General features: G+C 37.1%; 3 protein-coding genes and 1 long non-coding RNA gene across 8 annotated transcripts in view; 3 read left to right on the top strand and 1 right to left on the bottom strand.

The window, feature by feature from the left end:
• Positions 1 to 7,973, top strand: part of LOC136254463 (D-2-hydroxyglutarate dehydrogenase, mitochondrial-like) — a 39,045-nt gene extending 31,072 nt beyond the window's left edge. Inside the window, exons 8-17 of the mRNA XM_066047154.1 lie at positions 1,200 to 1,257; positions 1,317 to 1,405; positions 1,449 to 1,542; positions 1,937 to 2,067; positions 2,117 to 2,194; positions 2,243 to 2,311; positions 2,364 to 2,472; positions 7,496 to 7,579; positions 7,672 to 7,799; positions 7,855 to 7,973. Of these exons, the coding sequence (XP_065903226.1) occupies positions 1,200 to 1,257; positions 1,317 to 1,405; positions 1,449 to 1,542; positions 1,937 to 2,067; positions 2,117 to 2,194; positions 2,243 to 2,311; positions 2,364 to 2,472; positions 7,496 to 7,579; positions 7,672 to 7,799; positions 7,855 to 7,896 (882 nt within the window). The 3' untranslated portion in view covers positions 7,897 to 7,973. The remainder of the gene's footprint in view (positions 1 to 1,199; positions 1,258 to 1,316; positions 1,406 to 1,448; positions 1,543 to 1,936; positions 2,068 to 2,116; positions 2,195 to 2,242; positions 2,312 to 2,363; positions 2,473 to 7,495; positions 7,580 to 7,671; positions 7,800 to 7,854) is intronic.
• A 3,245-nt stretch (positions 7,974 to 11,218) lies between these two features.
• On the bottom strand, positions 11,219 to 23,734 carry LOC136254461 (2-amino-3-ketobutyrate coenzyme A ligase, mitochondrial-like). 5 transcript variants are annotated; one of them, XM_066047150.1, is made up of 5 exons: positions 23,632 to 23,734; positions 23,405 to 23,581; positions 13,519 to 15,019; positions 12,033 to 12,273; positions 11,219 to 11,911 (listed from the first exon to the last, which is right to left on the bottom strand). In XM_066047150.1, exon 3 carries the CDS (start codon positions 15,013 to 15,015, stop codon positions 13,750 to 13,752), a length of 1,266 nt encoding a protein of 421 aa, XP_065903222.1. In that variant the 5' UTR covers positions 15,016 to 15,019; positions 23,405 to 23,581; positions 23,632 to 23,734; the 3' UTR covers positions 11,219 to 11,911; positions 12,033 to 12,273; positions 13,519 to 13,749. The 5 variants fall into 5 exon arrangements, with proteins under 5 accessions (XP_065903222.1, XP_065903221.1, XP_065903224.1 ...); XM_066047149.1 differs by having other exon boundaries at positions 11,219 to 12,273; XM_066047152.1 differs by having other exon boundaries at positions 11,219 to 12,273; positions 23,519 to 23,581.
• Positions 11,884 to 13,010, top strand: LOC136254462 (uncharacterized). Its single transcript, XR_010700503.1, has 5 exons — positions 11,884 to 12,158; positions 12,221 to 12,283; positions 12,523 to 12,584; positions 12,633 to 12,708; positions 12,760 to 13,010. It is a non-coding gene; the product is annotated as an uncharacterized lncRNA (long non-coding RNA).
• Positions 23,725 to 25,256, top strand: LOC136254460 (PI-PLC X domain-containing protein 1-like). Its single transcript, XM_066047148.1, has one exon. The coding sequence runs from the start codon at positions 23,825 to 23,827 to the stop codon at positions 25,112 to 25,114; it is 1,290 nt and encodes a 429-aa protein (XP_065903220.1). The 5' UTR covers positions 23,725 to 23,824; the 3' UTR covers positions 25,115 to 25,256.
• The last annotated feature ends 521 nt before the right edge of the window (positions 25,257 to 25,777 follow it).

The following is a 25,777-nucleotide window of genomic DNA, read 5'->3' as shown; positions in this document are numbered from 1 at the left end:
GGATTGAGAAATTAAATTTATGTGACCTTGCTTGTATAATTATAATAAAACAGCAATTATCAATAGGAATAATATAATTACCTGAGTAAATCTTTATAAAATTATATCTCTGTAAATCTTTATAGTCTCAAAATTTAAATTCTTGTAGGCCAACTTTTGCCCTGTTGCTGACCCCTCAGAATCACCACTTTATACAGTAGCTATGTAGTGCAACAAAATTATTAATTTACCAAAAGTAGAGATTCTCCCACATGGCTACAATGCCAAGTAGGGATCTTCCCTATCATTTCTTGTTTCACTACTTTTTATTGCTGGAACCCTACTTCATTTTAAAATTATTGCACTGTTTTGTAAACTTTTTTTGCTATAAAATACATTGATGCTGCACTACTAAGTTATGCAGTACATTAAGCTGTGGGCATGGTACAATACCTTGGAGCTAGATCATAGGGAGTGTGGCCTCAGCAAGAAGTGTCATCTGGTCGTTCAAGGAATGTGGCCCATTGAAATCATTTATATTAGCTGCTACACGATACTACCAGGGTTACTACAGTCTGTAAAAGGCCTCAAATAGTTTCGTTGCATCTAAATACACTCCTTCAAGGATACAGAAAATTATCGCCTTTGTATGGTTTCCTGACATGAAGAAGATGACCATTTAAAAGAAGATAAAAGCAATAGCAAAGCACAAAAGTTATACATTACAGTAGTCAGAACCACAAAAGGAACTTCCCACCTGTGAATTTGGTGTTGTGGCATAAAATGGTGGCCATGCGCTGCTTCGTTTGGCCTCTAGCCTTGCAACTGTGATCAGGCAGTGTGGAAGGCAGCAAGACAGGCAGACCAAATTATAGATTTTAAAAAAATTCTATGTCTAGATACCTGTAAGTGTTTTCTTATTTTTAATGCTGTATGATATTGAATGGAGTAAGGCTATTCCATGAAGGTGATTTTCATCACATAATTTTTACGATGGTTTTTAGACACTGCATTTTTAGCAGTGCACCTTACTTTAGGGGGGAATTTTACTAAATACTGCTTCCATACTGTTTGATATTCAAATAAATAATTTTTTTCAGCAGTCACCTCTACTTTCAGGTAGTAAAATTTGATTACTGATGTGATGATATAGCAGCCTACACATGCACGTACTTCGCAGTGCTATGTATTATAAATATTGTATTGTTATTTTTGTTAAGGTATTGGCTAATGGTACCATCTTGGATTTACTTTCAACCATGAGAAAGGATAATACAGGTTAACGTGTGCACGGTAAATGTTCTTGTGTTGGGATAACTTCGCTTTGCATGTTGTAGGATATGATTTAAAGCAGTTGTTCATTGGTTCTGAGGGAACATTAGGGATCATCACTGAACTATCCATATTACTACCTCCAAAACCAAAGGTATCTCATTGATATTCTAATAGTTTGTATGATTAATGTCTAGGCAGAAAATGTTGCATTCATGAGTTGTGAATCATTTGATAAAGTTCAACAAATTTGTGCCAGGAGCAAAGCTATGATTGGTGAAGTTTTGTCAGGTTTGTATGTATTATTGTGATCATGTATAAATCAGAAAATTTCCTGTTTCATTCTGCTTAACTTTTGATAGCTAGATTAAGTTAAATTGTGTTACACAGAGCTGTGATGTTTACTACTACATAGTATACTGATAGATACAAGTGTATGAGTCTCCCATTATGTGGTTAATAGATAGTACACTTTACCTAACACTTACTGTATGGCTATTAAAATGACTAGAGACTATTGCTTTACCTCCAAAACTGGATTGATGGGTATGTATTGCATGTTCTATCTTTGTGTTGGTGATGAAAGCTTGGTTCAAGCTTTTGCACCCACGCATATGTTTCGATAATAATATTATACCACAAAGAATATATTAACAACATGTGATGGAATATGTTTGTAATGTAGCTCTAGAATTCATGGATTGGCAGTCAGTGGATTTAGTAACTAAACACACAGAGTTAAGAAATCCATTGGAAAGATCACCATTTTATGTGTTGATTGAGACTGCTGGCTCTAACAACAGACACGATGAAGAAGTAAGTTACCACTGTACATAGTCTATGGCATTGACATTTATGTGTACAGAAACTAAATGACTTTCTTGAAGCTGCATTTAATGAGGGCCTGATTAAAGATGGATTGGTTGCTACAGATTTGACTAAGGCATGTATGGGATTAATAATGTGTATACATTATTTGTGTTGCTGTTAGGTTAATGCTGTTTGGGGTCTTAGAGAAAGATTGGTGGAGGCACAACTAAAGGAAGGAGTGGTATATAAAGTATGCATATGATATGTATTATAATTGTGCATATGTCTTATGTATTTGCTAGTACGATATTTCTCTACCCCTTGCAAACTTTTATGAAATAGTTGAAATGATGAGAGAAAGAGTAAAGCATTTGGCTCTATGTACAATGGGTTATGGACACATTGGTGATGGTATGTACCAAGAGTATAATACTCCTGTATGTACTGAATATTGCTATACTACCACTTGGTAATGTTTGTGGATGATTTAGATGTTATCTACACCACAGAGAAGTGTAATTTTGTTCTTGTTCAGTAGCTAAGCTACAGACCAGATTTTGCATATACCCACTATATGTAATAGTTGCAACATGCGAACAGGTGATTTGCCTAACACATATGCACTAGCACAATGTGGACTCACATGCCTTCATCCCTGCAGGTGGCTCTAAATTTAATGTTGATAATGAATAGCAGCAGCGAAGAAAGAAACCACTAACAGGAAGGCTCCGATAGTAGCTTGGGCTTACATATATTTGAGACCAAGTGTTTATTTTCCACATGGCCTGGAATCCCTGCTTATAGGCAAGACTGGACATCCAGCAGCTTCTGTATGAGGAAATATGGTGCACTACCTGTATTAGAATGTATGCCATGATTTAATAGAACAATCACTTCTAACATTCGGAATTTGAGTAATTGAAATATGGAATAGCCAAGGTCCTTACGCACTAAGTTACTTTGTACTTGAAAATAGTATGTGCCTGTTTGTAAAGAATTTATCACATTTATTATAGTTTGTTTTTTTAATAATGAAGGTCATACTAAATTAGGAATACTCATCATTACTTTTGTGGCAATACCTACAAATTTGCTAGCAAATATCAATAATAAATGTGCAATACCACTACTAGGCTGAACTATACTACACACTGCAGTAGTGTTGTTGTGTGTTAAATGTTACACTGAACTGGTCTGATTTCATTTCCACGGATAGCATAGTGTACCACTGGTTACTGAGGTAAATTCCAAATCGTTGTTTGTAAACACTATTGGGGCTTACATGAAAGCAAGCTGCATGCCACCATCCACCATAAGCTAATGCACAGTTGCCTTCGTATTGATCATTGTCATTATTTTTTTTGTGGTGAAGTTCCTTCCATTGTGTAAAGGTCAGTAGTGGTCCCCTGGAATCCTTCAACAGTTAGTCTGTACTTTGCTTTAGCTGATGCAACTTTAAACTTGCCGTAGTGAAGGACAACTTTAGTACCACCAGCTAACTTGATGTCCATTCTCATTTCCCAATCACCTTGATCAGTGAGACAATGGAGGGATCTGAGTCCATACCAAAACCCTTCAGTCAGTTTCCCAAATCCATTTTCATACTCATCCCATCTCCTGCTGAAGTCTTCAGTTCCATCTCATCTCCTCTGTACCACTAACCATCTTCCTCCTCCATTGACAGTGTCACAATACCCGTCTGCATCATAATAACGCTTTACTCCACAGAATTTAATCATAGTGTACACTCCTGATTTCCATTTGTTAAAGGTACCAGTAGTGTTGAAGCCAAGACAACAGCAACTTACAATATGAATGTTATCCTTGGGACATTTAGCTAGAACTGTACCTATTCCAGTAGCCAATAGTAGTATTATTGCAGTTGTGGTAGTAGTCATTGTTGAGCTGCTAATGATGAACTTCATGATCTGACCTCTTTTATGCTAGCAGCGGTGCTGAGTCATGCTCACTAGTACATTAATACTTGTATCTGCTGACATGTTTGATGAAGTGGCTCTATTCGTGCTGTGTAATAGCATGATTATAGCAGTTACCAGAATCAGATGTAATTCCATATCAGGGTTGCACATGTGCAAAGAATACTCTCAACAGCCAATTTGATGGACATCCTGAAGACCTAGCTACATCATGTCCTGTGAATGTGATTAGTGAACTTTGTATCCAAAAGTGAGCTAGCTGATGATGGTACCCTCAGGTGCTGCTATTGAATCTGGTGAAACCACCCTAAACATGCTTCTGTAATGATTTTACTTGGCTTCTGGTCACTTACATGGTTTTTGAGAATGGGCTGGGATTTTGTGTCTATAGTGCAGGAAGTCATAAACTTCCATATGAATCAGTATTCATAACTCTTTGGTATTTAATTTAATTAAAGTGATGGTGTCACTATTGAATTCAGTGCATTTTTCTATACCAGATGACACTAAATTGTGGCCTGTTTGGCGCAAGCGGTAAATTACATCATCCGTTGCCATGGTAACGGTTGTTCTTTTATTAAAGTTAGAACAAAAGAGTGGCTACAACTTGTTTCTAGACTCTGTTTTTGGGTGGGTGACAATGTAAAAGGTTTGATAAAGGATCTGGAGTGCTGTAAGTGCAGATTTGTCTCGTTTTGGCTGGTTTTCTAATTAATGCACCGTGTGTTTATTCATTCGTTTCTGTCACACTAGTACACTTTCCTTTCGACTTAAAGTACCTCTTATGGTATGTTTGATATTGTTTTGAGGATAGTGAAGTATAACACACAATGTAAGAGCTGTTTGAAGATTACATGATTAGTACCTGTTTTCATTAATAATTCATATTCATTAAATGCTGCTTTGGCATGCTCATTATGACTACTATGTACTACCCACTTGTTTGTGTTGACCAAAACTGTATAGTGAGACAAGAAAATAATGTCAAGCCTATCACGTTAACAATGTATTTTGCGTTATTACTTCACATCTCACATCCAACACGCACCTTTGTAAACAATCCATGTGGACTTCACAATCACTAATTACTCAAAAATCATGCAGTTTTGTATGCAATTGGGGGTGTACTAGAATAGTAAGAGTGTAACAAAGCACACAGTAAGGGTAACACAATGGCAGAACAGGGAAAAGATATTTTTTTTAATGTCTTGGAATTAACTCTAATCTACCTGTCCATAATTTTCATATACAATAGAAATTCAAAAATCCGGTAAACAATTTTTTTAGTTAGTCATATTACTTAATCCATGTGCAATATCAACATGATTGTATATTCATGAATCCTTGAATTTCTCTTTAAATACGGACACGCAAAAACAAAAATTTGCTCATAAATCTTGAACAAAGTAAAAATTCAAAAATCTGGTAAACAGTTTTGTAGCAATGGGTAAGGTGATGCTGTGTATAAAGTTACAAGTACTGGTGATGAAATATACAGCAGAAATTTCTTTTTAAGTTAAATCACAAAGTTTCAGCACAAAGCCATACAACACCATGTACATGCACTTTGACGGTTTCATAATTGGTGTTTGTATAGTTAATTGTCATACATTGTTGTGCTGAAATATCAAGTGGGAGCAAGAGTTCATAATATAAAGAGGGAGGGAGAGTGTCCAACACTGTATTACCTGGTCAAAACACACTGCATTCAAAGATTGCATCATATCCTGAATATTTCAGTATAATTCCATACAAATTCGTCACCTGGCTTCACCTACTGAAGAGCGTTGATAGGTGTTGATTTATCAAAGGGAAACATTCTTAGTGCTTTGTTTTAATAGAATTAACACCTTTTCAGTAGTGATTTAATAAGTTTTGGTGCTGATAGTCATTGCACAATCTTTGAACACTGTGTTTTGACCAGGTAATACAGTGTTGGATACTCTCCCTCCCTCTCTATATTATAAACTCTTGGTGGGAGTTATCCATTATGTTGAATTGGTGCAATTTAAAAAAAAATACATGTGAATGTGGAAGTTTATGACTTCCTGCACTATACGAGTATACACACAATCTGAATGTGCAGCATATTCAGTGCAGCTTGCATATTTCATACAACAGATGGGCTGTGTTTTTTTTTGTGAAGCTAGTTGCATATGAAGAAAGAAAAATTGATTGCTCTGTTTATAGCTATATTGTGCGGTCACTTGATGCTCTGGTTAAATGTGCAAGAAATGGAGAACAATGAGACTAATACTGTTGTCATGTAGAAACTATAAAACTACATGTTGATTTGTTGTCTGCAGCTGAAATGTTATTTCAGTCTATGGAAAGTGAACTTGTGGATGAAATATGAATATATCAGCGGTATAAGCTGTGAAAAAACTTAGTAGATAGTCTACTAGAAAGATTGCGTTTCAGTTAAATGTAGAACACCAGGGAAGAGCTCTAAATAGCAGATACGTAGTTGGCCTATCATCTACTGCAGTAATGTACTGCACAATTGGTGTCAAAGGCTCTGGCTTGTATTATTTAATCAGTTGATAGTTTGTGGTTACCACAAGGCATACCCTAATTTTCAATAATGATGAATGGTGCCCTAGCCCACTTGAACAAAAGTACTAGAACTCTAGGAAAGCACAAACAGGACAGGAACAGAAAGCTATGTTCAGTATAAATGGTTACTGAAATCATACGTAGAGTTGACACAATGCATGGCACTTTTTTGCAGCATTTGCTGGATCCTGCTATAACAATTGAGGTGCTCTAATAAAGTAGTCACACTCCATAATTAGAGTAGTTAAGAATTTGAGATACTAGGGCCATTGGGCCAGCTACTATAGGGTATTGGATAATAGAGCCAATTAACAGTGAACTTTATTTCTTTGAACCAGTAGTAAAGTGTATATGATTGCAGAGACTGGAAACTTCTTTGTTAGTCTTTTACGTTGCATGGTCATTCTGTTACTGTCTTGTTGCCACTTTCCTATAGCATCAACTTTCCAATTTATAACAGTCAGTCATTACAAGTGTTGGCACAGCATTAGATGCTGTCAAAGCATTAACTGTAGTGAATTATGTACCATCCTAGAGCTCTATAAAAAGTGGCAGATGGTTCAACTCCTACGGTCCCTATAGCCTACAGACCTCTACCAATACAATTTTACAACTGGAGGGGGACAGGCTTGTTATAAACTTTCAAAGCATCTCAGGGGTGGATCCAGGGGGGTTCAAGTGGAACCCCCCTTTAAAAAGTCTGGATCTGCCCCTGCATCTCATTTGTAAACAACCAATAACAATTCTTTGGGTAGAGTGTTTCATTTTTCTGTATCTGTGTTATAAAATTGTATCTGATGATAAATGTTAATTTATTCTCACTACAAATAGCTTTACATAATTACCATTTACAAATTTGCAATTTAAATTAAATTCATTATGATTATGTGTAATTACAGACAATCTGTTTGGTGAAAGATGAACGAAATATATTTTTGTAGGTAATCTTCATCTTAATGTAGTGGGGGACAGCCATTCATTAGAGCTGCTGGGATTAATAGAACCATTTTTGTTTGATTGGACAGGTACAAGTTTCAATTAAGCTGTATGCACTAGATAGTCTATGTACATCTTTCCATCCATGCAATAAATTTTATTCTAAATTTTGTACTTGTAGCTAAACATAGAGGAAGCATCAGTCCAGAACATGGTCTTGGGTTTAAAAAATCTAAATATATTTACCATTCGAAGAGCAAGGAAGCTGTAACGTTAATGGAAGATATAAAAAAACTTTTTGATCCAAAGGTGAGTCTACAGCTTTGATGTGTATGTATAGTATTCTTTTATCCTTATTATATAGGGAATTCTTAATCCATATAAGACTTTACCTTACACTGATTGAGTAATATGATCTATGCTTTTAAAATGTGTGTATATTGCAATATTTCATTTTGATAATACTTATATTTTTTTAAGGTGTACTGATTAATAGTGTTTGACAAATTAATATTTCAGTATGATTAAGGATATATACGTATATACACTGAGTGGTATTTTTTGTTATCGTGATAATTGAAATACCACAACATATTGCAAATACCAATTGACTGAAGGAAACCATTAGTATAAATGAGCCATTCTAAAGCATTTTTATTAGAGTAACTATACCGTATTGATTCTTAATACTGTCCATCATTATACTGATAAATAATAGTATTAGTTCAGTTGTAAGCATATATACAGAAAGTAATTATCTTGATAAAGCAGTATCATGCATGTGCAAGATGGTGCTAAGTACATGTTAACACAAATTTTGTAATGTTATTGTGTTACTAAATGTATATAGCATTAAGTACAATGCATATGATTATCTAATAAAATGTAATGAAAAAGAGCAAACCCCAAATCAAGTGGTACATTAATGCTTAATCCAAAATTATGTGTATTACTGCAATGCCATGCATGTGCAATATTTGAATTACTGTAACACATTGCATGCATATAATGATACTGGGCTTAAATTCAAGTCAGGAGCTTATGAACCACTGAAGGATTTAGCGGCTCATAAGCTCCACACAAGTACTAAAATTGTAAAGTTCTGTATAATATAAGTACTGGGTATATAGACGCATGGCCTGGTATTAGCTATACCCAAGGAAAAGATAGGCATGCATTAATACATTGTGTGCACTGCAATTGTTAAAATTTATTTTAATCAAAGATAACCTATATCTTTTTATTTTATCCACAACTTTTTTGTGATGTACATGGTATGGTATGCTAGGGCTGAAATATCTGAAATTTGACTTCCCTCTTAATTTTTTTGGTTTGCTTAATTATTTTATTGTATATATTGGTATCAAATTCTTTTTTTTTTAATTGTCTGCATGGAACCCGGTACTGAACCTGTACTTTTGTGAGTAACATTATTATGCATTTCCAAGTGTACATTGGTAATACCCAAGCCATGCACTTTGCAGGAAAATGTGATTTAGTGCAGCCACAAAATGCAGAAACTATAAAGTGTGTTATTTAATTAACATTTTGTGGATTGCAAGTTTATAATTTTGGTATTACCCATAGTAGATTATTCTCCTCTATTGTCAACAAAAAAAGTTAATCAGTCAATCTATCAAACAAGTCAATTTAATTAAGGTAACCTTTTTAAATTTTATTTTTACCATTTTCGTGAGGCAATGTTGTACATGATATAACTAGGAGTAGGACTGAAATATATATCTGAAATTTGACTTCAATTCTAAGTAGGCTTAAGCTTGCTTTGCTCAATTTCATAGGCGGCGGAAAGAGGGGGCTGAAGCTTTCCTCGGTCTGCTAAGGGGGACTTAGTCCCCTCAGAATAATATCTTCCTGAAATTATCCTTCTTGGGATGGGACTGAAAACCCTGAAAAAGATCAATATACTCTAATAGAATGGTAGTCATAAAAACGTGTTCCTAAAATTGAGTATTCTGAAATCAAAAAAAAGTCTATTTTGCCTACAGCGAGAATATACCACTGACTTCTTTCTTTGAAAGCTGGTATATTACCACTGTACCAAGTATTTCCAGGTGTCTATAGGGTACTTAAGGCTGTTTTGTACTGCATGCTTATACGTGCTGTACGTTTATTAATCCTGTAGTCAACAGCTAACAAACTTGAGTTTTTTATTGACTGTAAATAGCCTTTTTTAACTTAAAAAGTTGGTGTTTTAGTACCTATAAATTATTATAGTGCACTTTGAGACATCATAAAGCTAAATGGCTTCAACTTTTGTCTTAGGGGTGCAGCCCTCAGACCAGAAATTCTATACTCTGGTCAGCCCTCTCACATCATCTACTTCTGCCACTGCTCAATTTACTGCATGCATATATCTGTTTTTAATTGTCTGCATGAAACGTGGTACTAAACCTGTACTTTTGTGATTGAAATTATCATTCAATCATTTAAGTGTACATTGGTAATACCCAAGCATACACTTTGCAGGTAATGTGATTTAGTAAGCAGCCACAAAATCCACAAACCATGCATGTTATTTTATTAACATATTACGGACTCCATTAAAAATATATATATATTAAGGCTTTACAACACAAGTGCTGAAGGTCTGTAGGACACCTGGTCTTACAGCCTGTTTAAAGTTGTTACAGAAAGTATGTTTGCAAGATGGAGAAAGGAGAAAAAAAATCCATGACTGGACCTGGGCAGCCTCAAACCTGCAGCTATCCGATTAATGCTTGAACGCTTACAGGAGTCTGCCAGGCAGTCAAGATGTTTTCTCCTTGTTAATTTCATGTATTTGTATCCATAGGAACTCTAGAGAGTGACTTATTATCTCAAAGTACCCCATGTGGAACCAAATGGATATTAGTTTATTTATTAAGGCTTTACAGCACAAGTGCTGAAGGTCTGTAGGGCACCTGGTCCTACAGCCTGTTTAAAGTTGTTTGTTTAAAAAGGTGGAGAAAGGAGAAAAATCCATGACTGGACCTGGGCAGCCTCGAACTTGCAGCCATCCGAGTAACGCTCGAAATTGTAAGTTTACATTCAATTTGGCATTACCCAAGGTACACTTTATAAATTTTCCTGCTTTGATGTCAACAATAATGTTGGTGAGTTTTGCATGATATTGAAATCTGCCAGTCAATGCATTGGTAATACCCAATATTGTTTTTGCATAAGGAGCCACACCAAGGCACTGATTGGTTTTGATTATTTTGCATGTACTCCTTCATTCTGTCCTTATTAACATGATGATACAACCACATATATTGTAGTAAGTCTAGTAGGGGATTATTTACATATCATTGGAGCAAAACTCTCCCCTTTCCGATAACGTTATATTAACGTGACAACTTGATATACAGCGTAGTTTTGTGTGGACACTTTTTGAGACTACTTTGCTATAGTGAAATTAAACTATGATCATGTTTAAGTGTGGTTACATAGGTTCCAACTTCATGACCATTTTGGTGATCCCATAGGGTAACCCTATGAGATTTCACTCTGCAGCACGACATTGTATGTGTTAACTCTGTTATTAATTCTTAGGCTGTTTTATGCACCAATATTATCACAACTTTTATATAATATTATTACAGTGTTGTTTAATGTGCATGGTACAGTGTATACAAATTATGCATCACTTTGTCATAACCATGCAATGTGCACACCCTACACAGAGGATTTGATGTACTCCTTGCTAGGCTTATCATATTGCATACATATAAAAATTCAATAATGCACTTATATATATCACACACACCAGGGAAGATTTGGGGAACTCCCATCATTTAACAATGTTACGGTGCATGGCGTGTCAACGTCATTATATATCACCCCATATAAATGTGGGCTTCTTCAATTTCATCACACCACTCGGTGCATGGCGTGTCAACGTCATTATATACCACCCCATATAAATGTGGACTTCTTCAATTTCATCACACCACTCGGTGCATGGCGTGTCAACGTCATTATATATCACCCCATATAAATGTGGGCTTCTTCAATTTCATCACACCACTCGGTGCATGGCGTGTCAACGTCAGTATATATCACCCCATATAAATGTGGGCTTCTTCAATTTCATCACACCACTAGGCACTTGGTTATAAAAGCCAGCTGAGAACATCAACAACAATTATCAGCAACTGATAACAGAATCAAAGATGGGGATTAAGCTTAATCTTTCTCTCATTTTTGCTATGCAACTGCTTGGATCTGTTGTGGGGCAATCATGTCAGACTGCTACTGATCAGCTGAATAGCGATGCAAGTTGTGCAAATGCTTTTGGTAATGTTCGTGCTGTGTTAGAAGGAACCAGGAGTGGAATTACCAGGAGTGATCAGCTGTCATTCTGCACACCAAGATGCATCAGTCTAGCACTAAGACTACTAGAGAGTTGCATTGATGAAGTACTGCATACATGCATGTGTCATTAAGTCTGCTGCATGTATAGAACAAGTTATATATACATACATTATATTATTGGCATAATAATAATTATGTGATGTACATGTATGACATTGCCATATTCACCTTATTCACTAGGAAGATCAACCACCACTTCGTGCACTTCCAGATTTGGTGTGTGTATCATTTGGAACTACCAGTTGTGTTAACTACTTACACAGTGATGGATTTACTAGATTTAGAGCTGCTGTTGTAAGTATATGGAGCTAAAATGAATGAACACACTACTACGCATGACATTGCAATCCATTTAGGAAACAGGAGGAGACTGCAATTCACTAGCTACTTCACAGCAGTGCTCATCTACCTGTAGAGAGGTAGTGTAAATTCTAAATATACCTCCGTATTCTGTATTTGTATGCACAACTATACTACACAGTACCATTTGCCAAGACAAAATGACTGTATGCCACAATGCATGTAATCCATTGTAGGTATCTATTATAGCTCATAGGTAAAATTCCCTGCACTTGTATGCAATGCCAATTCAGATGTTGATATAGTTGTTGCATTTTAATTATTCAAACATACTAGGTATATAATTATTTCCATTCAGGATTTACAAAATGGAATTGATGCTATTGGATGTTGTGTTCGTGAATTAATAGAATATGGCCAGTAAGTGTTTTCTGGTTTATCAATCAACCTTATAGGTTTATTTTTCAGTGAAGCTGGTGAAACAACTGTCACAGTCAGAACAGTATTCTCTAGTTGTGATATTCAAGACACTGGCTCCTGTCCGGTAAGACAAATATGAGCCACACAAGCCATATGCAATTACTTTTAAATACAGGTTGTTGAAAATGAAAGCAGTAGCACCAGCAGTGCCAGGAGTATCAGCATCAATGCAATGCTCTACATTTCAGCTATTATTGCAGTAAAGTGCACTATTTTCTGATGTTCTTGAACACCTTCAAGCATTGCTTTTATCATTGCATACAACTCATAATATAGCTACTGCTGTTGCAAACCTGTACTATAATATATAGGAAGTTTTGTTGCTATAACCTGTAAACAAACAAGACTTTCTAGTTAATCTTTGAGCTAAGCATATAATCACGTTTTTTACATTTTCATGATAATGCAATGCTTCAATACTCATATTTTAATATGGAACTGACTCATACATATGGTCACTACACAAAAATAGTGAGTATTGTGGCAAGTACTAGTAGTGACCTTCACTAGTTGTTTTTACTGTGTGAATTTGCTTTAATATATGCATCCGGAATAAAAAGATCACTACCATGTAGTGCTATATGTAGTGAGGGTCATCACAAAAGAGTAGTGAACATCACTACTCAAAATAGTCAGTATTGTGGCAGAAATTAGTAGTGAAATTCACTACTAATTTTTTTACAGTGTAGTATTGTCTTCTGGAGAGTTTCTAATAGAAATCTATGCTATACAGGCCATTTTCTAATTCAATACCCTGACATGTCCGCAAACATTTTCATTTCACCTAGTTCAGCTCAACAAACATAATTGATATTGCACCCCTTTACACGTATAGCCTTCTTAAGTATATACTATGTACACTAATGTGCTGTACCATCATAATCTCATTTTAAATTCAGCTGGTTCTGTTGTGAAAATTGTTGTACAAGAGTGTGTACAATTTTTGAGGAGTGATTCAACTTCTTAACAATAAGCTGTAAAACAAAATACAATATAGAAGTCAAATTTATATACATAACCAATGTTATGCACAATGACTCTACAGTCAGCAACAAAAGAATTATAATATGCAAAATATCCTAAACCCAGTTACCTACATAATGTTTTAAATAACTCCCTTGCTTTTACCGATAGTGATAAAAGCATCAACACATCTATCAATGTCTTCTGTAGAGTGGACAGCAGATAATTGTACTCGGATGCGTGCTTTCCCTTTAGGTACAACAGGATAGCTAAACCCAATCACAAATATTCCTTGTTGCAGCATTTCATCAGCAAATTCACTAGCTAGCTTGGCATCACCAAGCATCACTGGAGTAATAGGATGATCACTGCCAGACAATGTAAATCCAGCAGCTTTCATTTTACTGCGGAAACGCTGTGTGTTCTGTGCCAGCTTTTCACACAAGTCAGAATTAGAAGACAACAACTCCATCACTTTGCTGGCTTGACAAACAACAGGTGGTGGCAATGAATTAGAGAATAAATAAGGCCGTGACTTCTGACGGAGTAAGGTAGTTAATTCCTTACAGCTAGCAGTGTAGCCTCCTGCTGCTCCACCTAGGGCTTTACCCAATGTAGAATTAATGATATCCACTTTACCCTTTAGATCGCAGTACTCTTCTATGCCACGACCTGTTTTTCCCAAGAAGCCAGTTGTGTGACATTCATCACTGAAGACTAATGCATTGTATTTCTCAGCCAGTTCAATAATTCTGTTCATTGGTGTGACATCTCCATCCATACTAAAGGCACCATCTGTAACAATAAGCTTCATCCTGACTTGTTTAACACTACTCAGCTGTGCTTCAAGGTCTGCCATGTCAAGATGTTTGTAGCGATATTTCTGAGCTTTACACAGTCGGATCCCATCTATAATGGAGGCATGGTTGAGTTCATCACTGAATACTGCATCCTCTGGCTGAAGCAATGCTTCAAATAGTCCAGCATTAGCATCAAAACAACTTGGATAAAGAATGGCATCATCTTTCGAGTGAAAATCAGCTAACTGCTTCTCAAGCTTTATGTGGATATCCATAGTACCACAGATGAATCGTGTAGAGCTGAGACCAGCACCATGGCTATCCAGGGCTTTCTTTCCAGCTGCTATCACCTCTGGATGTGAAGAAAGCCCCAAGTAGTTGTTTGCACAGAAATTGAGTAGCTTAGAACTTTGGCCTTGTACTCCAATTTGTGCTGCCTGTGGAGTATTAATAACTCGTTCAGTTTTCCAAGTACCAGCCTGCCTTATGTCATCTAATTGTTCACTAATTATCTCCTTCATTTGTACAAAAGCAGTAGACGATGACCGACTGCAAACTGTCTTCCATCCATACCTTATCGGTTTACCAAAACTTTTCAATGTGAGCATTGTTCTAAAAATAACACTACATATAATTTAACATACATAATTATATTCACAAAGTAACATACATACAATGTAGCTGTGTCCCTGTGTTATTATTTGAGTTTAAGTTATCTATGATACTATACGATATTAAATTTTGATGATTTTACTTGAGATAGAATTTGCCGAATAATATTTTTAGTGAATTCTTGTGGTACACTGCACTCTCTCTACTAGATATTTATTGGCGAGTTGAAGTTGATTTGTCAAATTCACCAAAATTTTCTATTACCAAAATATTTTATCACAATCATATTGTACTTATGTGATCTACTGTAATGTCTATTGAAATATTTAAATACTCTGCACATATAATAAAGCAATAACAGAATACTTATAGTCCTTGGCTTTCACTTTGACTCATATCAATAATTAAGACATTCATTACTCTGACTACTGTACAGTACATATCTGAAATAAAAATCGAGCCAGCAGAGGTCACATGATCTGAACAATTGTTTGTTAATTTAGTATATCAGCTGTGTCTGGCGTGTTTTACAAGTTTCTTACGATTTTAGAGTGTTGTAGTGCCCTCGACATATGCTTAAATTGCTGTCAATATACTTGGTCATTGACATAAATGTGATTGGGTCTGGGAAAATCGGTTTCACCAACAACACAAGGCTACACGAATAACCCATCAATTTCATTATTAAAATCAGCTAGACTTCAGTGGTTTGCTTTTGCTGGCTGCTATTCTCAAGCACAGTGGCGGCCATGGCTGTATGTGACTATACAGCACAGTGGTGTTGAATAAAGACCTGTGCCGTAAACGTCCTTTTATTTTAGTCAGTTTTGAGACCTGAATGGCCCATAATTTGGCCAAATTCATCCCTATGCCTTTCACTTTAAGATTTTTAAACAGCCTGTGACCTAGTCTCCCAACCAAATGAATAAAGAGAAAATACAGTCTGTTGACGAGACCCTCCTCCGGGCCCCTGCCTCCCATCCCTTTGGAACTCGCCTGTTACAGTAAACCTCAGTTTAAAAACTACCTGAAATGGTGGGAAACTTAGCTGATGGTTACTTGTACAGTGGATTCTCTGGAAGATAAGGAATTGGTATAAAAGTGGTACACACAGCTTCAACCACTGGCGAGCTACAACACACTAAATACTTCAAACCACTAATAAGATACTCTTAATACTCTAACAAGATACTCTTAAATAGGCTGGTTTTCCCAGACTGGGTCACAATTGTGAGGTCACAGGTCATTCAGGCATGATTACATCGTAAATTATCTGGGTGTGGATCACATGTGAAATAAATCAATTAGCTTGACGATCTGGAAGTGCAATAATGTGTTGGTCTAGTCCTGCTACACTCCTGCTTCTTTTCTTTTGTGAGCCAAGCTTACCATCTGTAGGCATGTTGCAGTCTGTAAGTATGCAATCCATTGCTATCTGCAGGAGCCACGCCCACTAATAGATAGTTATTGCATGAGTCATAGTCTAGTTTGCAGCAGGCCAGCTTCTTTTCTGAGCCATCCTAACTTACTGAAAATTTGTGAATATCTGTTGCCACCATACATGAAGCCACACTAAATTTTATCAGTAAGGTGTGTAGAAATTTGTATGCATCACACCCATTTATAGGAAATGTATTCTGCGTCTGTAAACTTACGAGACACCACACCCATTTACTGATGGTTAGTTATCTGTTTAGTTATCAAATAACTACCTGTTTAATAACTTAATAGGCTAGTGGATGACCCAAAATGTAGCTCTTGGCACACGCCTCAGTTTTAAATAATCTGGGTTACATCCGAGTCAAATCTGGGTGTGATGCATTTTGTTATCCAGTTCAGTGGGTGATCTAGATAACTAGTACTGACCTGGTATCAACCCTGAATGGGAGACAAATTACAGTACACTCTGTGTGTGTACTACTACTAGGCAACAGTGTTAAAAGATAGTAGTAAAAATTCAGTACATGTATCATGATTTACACAGCGAGCTATAGTCTCACTCACAATCATTAACAGTATCATGATAACCAAGTATGAATTTTAATCTAGTCTTGAAAGCATCTTATGCACAAATAAACATTACACACGACTACAAGTAATAGACTGAATTAAGGATTAAATGTTCACTAGTATATCTGCAGGTGTCAGCAACCTCTCTTGTTTCCCTACCTTTTTTCTATGACTCCTAATCGAACTTAAAATTCCTAATTTTACCTGTTTGTTTACTTTTTTTGCAACATTCATCCACCATATTATTATGACTGGTTAACCCCTTGCATACCGCATCAAAAGAAAGGATGGCGCCAGAGTTAAAAGTTTTTATCTGAACGCATGCCCTGGCTATCAATTATTGATTCTAAAGTGAAGTGGCGATTACACTTCATTTTTAGTTATGTTCATCCCATTACATAGCACTACAAAGAACAGTAGGAGAAATGCCTCTGCAATCAATCCAGTCACTGCAAAAATACATACAATTGGTGTGCCCCAACTATCAATTACTGATTTAAAAGTGAAGTGGCCATTACACTTCACTTTCAGCCCGTTATACAGTGAAAAACAGTAAGCACCTCTGCAATCAATCCACTCACCATGGAAACTACGAACGACTCCCATTTACAAACGTACAGAAGCCATGCATCGTGCTACTGTGAATCGACACCTTGGGCTGTCATCAAAAAGAAATGGGACACAAAGGAGGACAAAGGTAAGTCCATGATGTGTGCATTGTATGTACTGCAGTATGCCAAAAGGCACGTCACAGGGCAAAGCAATGGAAAACAATGAAAAAATCAAGCTAGTAGCCTTAGTTGTTATCGAGTTAGGCAGGCAGGCAGGCAGGCAGGCAGGCAGGCAGGCAGGCAGGCAGGCAGGCAGGCAGGCAGGCAGGCAGGCAGGCAGGCAGGCAGGCAGGCAGGCAGGCAGGCAGGCAGGCAGGCAGGCAGGCAGGCAGGCAGGCAGGCAGGCAGGCAGGCAGGCAGGCAGGCAGGCAGGCAGGCAGGCAGGCAGGCAGGTAGGTAAGTCAGTAGAAAATTCCAAAATACAATTGTAGCAATATATTGGAAGCATTTAGTGTCGTACTGAAGGCACTTTTGGGAGTACTGTCAAGGCACCAGGATGGTATTGTGAAATTTAGCCAGAAAACCCAAACCTCCTAATACAGTATACAGTACAACCATACTGTATGATTATTGAGAAAGCCCAACTGTTATTGCATTAGTAAGACAATTAACTGCATGGGCAACCAATCATTGGTTGACCTACTGTACGCAAGGAATTTTGACGTAAGAAAAATTTGACGAATTCACACTTCAGCAGATTTGACGAATAAAATGTTCAACACTTGACGAAAATCAAGAAATTGTAGACAAAACCAGTACTTTTAAAGGCGCTTATAAACAAGATAAATTTAAATTTAACGAATAAAACTGATTCGTCAAACTTGTCAAATTTTTCTGACGTCAAAATTTCCTTGCGTACGATACACAGACTTGACCCAAGTACTCTCTAATACAACACTCAACTGACCTTACTGCAAGCAGTATCTATAAGCAGCTGTATTGTACCTCAGTTCATACCCAATTATATGAGTTACATACTAGATATTTTTTGAGTGCTAATTGTTTGAAAGTCTGTTATTCAACTCTTAATATAAAATGAGAAGTCACAATGTCTGAATGCAGATGAAATCTTGATCATAGGCTGTCTCAACAACTTGGCTAGACTGCAAATTGTCTGTGGATCAAGTCACCGGGAGTATTTTTCTGCATTAACCCTTAAACTCTGAATGCCACTGTAGTAGCTTTGCATTATGTAAATGAACAAATCCCTATAATTTCTGCATACAGAGATGGGATAAGGTTTAACAGAATCCTTAATGGATAGGCTTTCAAATGATATAAAAGTTTTAGTGTTGCAGTGAAGGGTAAAGACCATTGATTTCAAGAAAACAAAAATGCATAATTCTTTTTTGAAATATAAACGGCCATAACTTTCACAAATTCTATTGTACATACTCACAATAATGTTGAACGGATTCACCATGTCATACCCAGTAAAATGGTGGTTGATTTTTGCTGGTAGGACCAACTGTTTCATAGTTATGAATGTGTAAAGAGAAGTGGTGAAAATTGTGAAGTGGAAAATATTCACAGCTGGTTGGGTGTTGAGGTCCCCTGTTAGGAATCAAAGAGGTCTGTTCAAGGCATGGAGATCGATTTTACAATGGGTCCTTGTAACAAAGGTAAACAATTCAGGTGATATAGGGTTGAACTAATAATGCAAGTAACACACATTGTATAAAAATATTTCAGGTGCCAATTAATTAAGTATAGCTTTAGTTCAAGTTTCTGACTCCTGCTTCACAGGTTTTTAGCCTCTTTGAAGGTTCCTAGTAGCTATAGTATTCAGAGTTGGGGGTAACTAGTTACTTTGTAACAAAGTTACGTAACTAGTTACTATAAAAAGTATCTAGTAATATAACTAGTTACTTGCCTTGTAACTAGTACCTTGTAACTAGTTACAACTGCCTGAAAAGTAACTAAGTTACAATAGTTATACTGTAACTATAGGTAATTATACTTTAAAAGCAAGACCACTTCAATTTTTGTGCTACAGCCACAACAAGTAGACACTTTCTGTGTACTGTTCTTCATGATTCAGCTTGAGTAACAGACGTAACAGTTGAAACTGAGCTGAAATGACTACAGAATCATTATTTTCAGAAAGTGTCCATATAATAATTATTATATAGTTCTCTTCTCCTTTGCTCTGGGCAAATGATCAAATTACAAAAGATAACAAACAAGCATAACTTATTTATGAAAGTAACTAGTAACTAGATACTTAGTTACATTGTTAAAAAGTAACTATAACTGTAACTGAGTTACATGGGATAGTACGTAACTACTGATAGTATTATAGTGACACAACATGTGAAAACCATGAAACTTTCCAGTGATATGTACAAGTATGTATATAGTGCCATCGCAGAAATGACCTTTGGTGCTTTATGACCATTTTTGCAAATTTCTGTCTTTAGGACAACCAATTTATTGCTGTGTACATGTGGTAATCATCCATTTACAGATAATGTTATACTAAAAGCAAAAGGGAGTAGTCACAAGTAATCTACTTTCTGAAATAAACACAACAGATATCCTTAACATGGGTAGGACCCATACTTGACTAGTACAAGTTGCTATGGAACTTTAAAAATAATTTATTTAATGGAATTTTCTACTGACTGACTGAGTAACTGACTGATGTCTTCAGACAAGCGTAACTCGATAACGACTAATGCTACAGGCTTGATTTTTTCACTGTTCAACGTCACTTCGGCCCGACAGGTGCCTTTTGGCACACCGCAGTACATGCAATGCCTTCTTCATGGACTTACCAGTGTCCTCCTTTGTGTCCGATTTATATTTGCTGACAGCGAAAAGTGTCGATTTGGCGATAGCACATGATGGCTTCCCTCCGTAACAGAAATCGTCTGTATTTGTCATGGTGGCTATTTTGATAGCAGAGGTGCTTTTCAAACAATTCTTGATTTGTACTGCTGTGTAACGGGTTGAACATAGCTGACAACGAAGCTTAATGGATACTTCACTTTTCAGACAATAATTATTGATATAACCCAGGGCGCGTGGCACCATTTTTTTCGATATGCGTAGATTGCAGAAGTGCTTTTCGAACAGTTCTTGATTCGAAATGCTGCGTAACGGGTTGAACATAGCTGACAACGAAGCGTAATGGATACTTCACTTTTCAGACGATAATTGGGGCGCGCAACGTCATTTCAGATGCGGTATGCATGGGTTCACCAGTCATAATAATTATTTACAAAAAAAGTTAACAAACAAGTACACAGGAATTTTCAACTAGAGTAGGGACCATAGCACATCGATAAAAAGTACTGAAACAAGCTGGAGTAGTGCATGATATTAAATCACACTAAAACAATAAGAAGTGTTATATCCCTACTGTGCTCAAGAAATGCACAGTAGGGATATAACACTTCTTATTGTTTTAGTGTGATTTAATATCATGCACTACTCCAGCTTGTTTCAGTACTTTTTATCAATGTGGTATGGTCCCTACTCTAGTTGAAAATCCAAATTTTTCTGTGTGCTTGTTATAATTAATGCTGTCAGTGTTATATATCATATGGACTAGAGGTGATTTTCGTCTCGTAAGATGTCTCTAGGACGATTTTCAAAGGCAGAATTTTGGGCGGTGTGCAAAATTTTCGGGGGGATCCCTACTTAAATGGTACTACATTGTACTGTTTGATTAAGGACATTCAAACCAAGGTACAAGGACTGCCCACTGGGTTTTGTCTGACTATAGTTGGTCTACCAGTGCAACTGCCATGCTAGGATGGCCAATTTTAGCCAAATGATGTCTGCCAGACTTTCAACATTGTTCACCACCTGCCAGCTGCACAAATTCCTACATATTGTTCCACTATCAGCCAATTTACATGTCAATGTCACCCACTACACTTTCTCCTTCCAGACGTGAATAGCTTCTATCCCAGAACAATCCGTGATTGGAATAATTTACCTACAACTGTCATTGAATCTGATTTGATCAATACTATTCAAAAGGATCACCTATAATGTCTACTCACCTGTCCTAACTGCACTCATACTATAGTATGTACTATTAGGTAACACTATTCATAGTGTATAAATTGTATGTATTTTGGGCTGTGCCCCCTGGGTATTACCAGCATATTGCTGCCCAGCTGGTATCCAAATTCATCCACAAATGGTCTGGTGAACAGGCACGTGGTCTCAGGCACAAATGATATCTGGTTCTTTGTTTCAACTTACAAAAAGAAAGAGGAAAACTTTTAAAACAAGCACACGATAAAATTCGGAATTTTCAACTAGAGTAGGGACCATAGCACATCGATAAAAAGTACTGAAACAAGTTGGAGTAATCCCATGATATTAAATCACAGTAAAACAATAAGAAGTGTTATATCCCTACTGTGCTCAAAGATACCAACGGAAATGCACAGTAGGGATATAACACTTCTTATTGTTTTACTGTGATTTAATATCATGGACTACTCCAACTTGTTTCAGTACTTTTTATTGATGTGCTATGGTCCCTACTCTAGTTGAAAATTCCAAATTTTTTCGTGTACTTGTTTGTTAACTTTTTTTGTAAATAATTTTATTATGACTGGTGAACTCACACATACCGCATCTGAAATGGTGCCGTACGTCCCAGCTATATCATTTATCGTCCGAAAAGTGAAGTATCCATTACACTTCGTTGTAGGCTATCTTCAACCCGTTACGCAGCATTTCGAATCAAGAACTGTTTGAAAAGCACCTCTATAATCTACGCATACCAAAACAAATGGTGTCGCGCACCCAAATTTCATTAATTATCGTCTGAAAAGTGAAGTATCCATTACGCTTTGCTGTCGGCTATGTTCAACCCATTACATAGCAATACGAATCAAGAATTGTTTGAAAAGCACCTCTGCAATCAAAATAGCCACTATGAAAAATACGGATGATCTCTGTTTCGAAGGGAAGCCATCACGTGCTACCGCCAAATTGACACCTTTCCCTGTCAGCAAAGATCAAAGGAGGACACTGGTAAGTCCATGAAGAATGCACTGTACGTACTGTGGTATGCCAAAAGGCACTTGTCGGGCTAAAGCGACGTTGAACAGTGAAAAAATCAAGCCCGTAGCCTTAGCCGTTATCGAGTTACGCTTGTCTGAAGGCATCAGTCAGTCAGTCAGTCAGTTACTTAGTCCTTCAGCAGAAAATTCTGTCAAATAAATTTTTTTTTAAATTCCATAGCAACTTGTTGAAAGCGTTTCAGGTTGATCTGAAAGCTTGTTTGGGCTTAATCTTACCTCACCAATATTACCTCGTCATCAGGGAAAATTGAGGCTAGTTTTTGAGTGATGTTATTTCGTGGGCCACGCTTACTCCTTTGTGGTCCCTACTATACAGTTACTATCGTACTGTATGATGATCAGGCCACTTAGTTAAACCACAGATAAGGCCACTCCAAATAAATTCTGTTTCCCATCCTCCTCTCTGGCACATTTGCATGCCAGTATAAAATTGGCAGCTTTTCAAGCCAAGTCACAGCCATTGCAAACAGCCTAATGACATTTTCAGCTTGTACCTTGATCTTTTACGAGTGAGTTGACAACCTCGCAAGTTTGATTTTACTGAGTCTGTACAGTATGCAAGAAAAAACGGAAGAATACAGAATAATGGAACTTTTAGAGCTGGCAGATGTCAGCAGTGGACAGAAAACAGAGAATTTATTTGGAGGAGAGAGACATCTTATTTAGTCAAGACAATATACAACATAAACACAGGGGTCTAGACTGAGGAGTACCATGAACAGTTTAGGCAAACCGATAAATCCCAGTCCAGGGAGGTTCTAGAATCGAAAAACCTTGTATGAACAGGAGACAGCAATGCGAGCAGCCTGCTCAAACAGGGATCTTACAGTCTTCTTTGTCACTCCACAAGCGTTGGCCACTGGGCCTAAACGAGTGCATCGATTAAACAACTGTTGATGAGCAAAATTTAATTTAGTGTATGCTTAAATCCCTTACGTACTCTAGCGTTGGCAAATCAACAGACGGGAGAAACTTCGGGACTCGCCTCGGGAAAAGGTAGAAAATATTTTTGTTCTTTAGGCGCAATGATCAGGTGATCTATTGTTTAATCACATGACCTCGAAAAGGGTAATGCGTGGGCGTGGGAACAAGCAAGGAGCTAGAAACAAGCGAGGAAACATCGTAAAAGCGAAATGAAGGGATACGTGTGGATTATTAATGCCACTTCAAAGAAGCTCATAATGCTTGATAAAAGCAGTCACAACATGAAACAATGGGAGTTTAGTGACGTCGACAGTCAGTCGCTATGCAAGTTTTGTGTTGAGTCAACTAGGGGCCAAGGTATGTTTATTAACGACAGCAGTGGCGTCGTCTCGTTTGTACTAAATGGGACAAAACAGACTTTTAACGTGGTCTTTAAGCAGCCTGGTTTGAAGGGGCAGTGTGGACTAGAAGTGGACTGGAATGCTTTAAATTTGAAAAAGTATTCTGTCTTTCCGCCTCCGCCTTCTGGAGGCACCATTGGAGAACTAGGTTGGATTGAAAATGGCTACTTGTCTTTATTGATCAAGGAAAATTTCGTAAAGGTCACTGTCTCGTGTTGTTTACCTGAAGAAGATTCAATTGTTGGATATGACCGTTGTAGTCCCTGCCCCCACTTATTTATAGGTCCTTTGTGGATGGAGTATTACAGTTCAATTTTGGGAAAACTGACCTTGACTGAAATGACCCTTCCTGGAACACATGATTCTGGAACGTACCACCCAGTGAGCTGTGTTGGGAGCCGTTGGATTCGAACCCAACACACTAGCCTTGCTGATCAATTACAGTCTGGAATTCGTGTGCTTGATCTACGTATTGGCCAAAATTGTCCAGGAGATTACATAATTGTTCATGACATTTGGCGTACACAGTATACCTTGTCACAAGCTCTTAAGGAAGTCAGAGATTTTGTTGATGCTACCAAAAAGGAAATAGTTGTTTTGGATTTTCATCGTTTTGTCAACCTTGGTAGTGGAAGTTACGATTACAATCAGCTGAAAGATAAGATCAAGTTGTTACTGAAAGGTTACTGCTTGCCTTACATGAGCCATGCCACCCTTGAAGAAATTTGGATGATATGTGGGTCCCAACGAGTTGTTATTGCATGGAATGCTGATGATCGTGACAATTACATGTGGCCTGGAGTCAACCAGCGATGGTATAGCACTGCTACTTCAAAACAGAAGTTATATGCTGCCATTAGAAGTGACATGCTGCAACCTCCCACTGGTATGTGGGCTGCTTGTTCTTTTCTTGCCAGCTCAGTTGATTCTCCGATTCACAAAGCCAAGCTCATTGGATCCACTATCACCAGATGGTATTTTGGAGGTTCACTGTTTTGTCAGAATGCTAACGTCATTAGTGTTGATTTCTTTGATGAGTATTCCACTGTTGTCCAAGCTTCAATCATTGCCAACCTCTTGAAAGGAGGAACCAAATAGTTTCTGTTTTACAGTTCTTTATTTATTTGTTGAATTTTAATTTAATTCCAGTGCTACATGATTTATTATTCATTTTTGTATCAAAATTTACTTGTTGGTTTGGTCATATTCACTATACAAGTTACTATCCACGTCTGTGTTATACTGGTATGCAATTTAAATTAACAATGTATAATTGATTGTAATGTGCTTATCATGCACTTAAGTTAGGTTAGTTAACTCAATAGTTGCAGCACAAGTTGCTGTCAAACCTTTAGTGCTGGTTGCTATGTAAATTGTAAGCATCTTGCTAACTATACAATTTAACTTTCCTGTCCGTCTGATTTTTACTGTTTCACAGTCAATCAAAAGTTGCCCATTTATGGTAATTGGTAATCCAAAGGCTGCAGCACAAGTTGCTCACAGACCTTCCAGGCCCATAACCAGGATTTGTCAAAGGGGGGTTCAACTTTGACATGGTAGGCATTTACAACAGTGGGGTCTGGGGAGCCGCTAACAACACTTTAGTATTTGGCTTCTCCTAAATGGTCTAAAATTGATAGTACACACTAATGACTCCAAAGAGCAGTTGTAAGTGTATAATTCTGACTATAATCCCTTCAAATCTGACATATACATGCATGCTCAGGTTAATTTTAGCTTTAACTAGATACATTTCTTCTA

Source organism: Dysidea avara, chromosome 4 (assembly GCF_963678975.1).
Source record: "Dysidea avara chromosome 4, odDysAvar1.4, whole genome shotgun sequence".
NCBI lineage: Eukaryota > Metazoa > Porifera > Demospongiae > Dictyoceratida > Dysideidae > Dysidea > Dysidea avara.
Note: the sequence above shows the minus strand (reverse complement) of the source record. Positions and strands in the feature narration are given on the sequence as shown.

What these genes read in the sequence shown, in the direction of transcription:
- LOC136254461 (XM_066047149.1), bottom strand. Translation starts at nt 15,015, where the DNA reads ATGCTCACATTGAAAAGTTTTGGTAAACCGATAAGGTATGGATGGAAG.
- LOC136254460 (XM_066047148.1), top strand. Translation starts at nt 23,825, where the DNA reads ATGAAGGGATACGTGTGGATTATTAATGCCACTTCAAAGAAGCTCATA.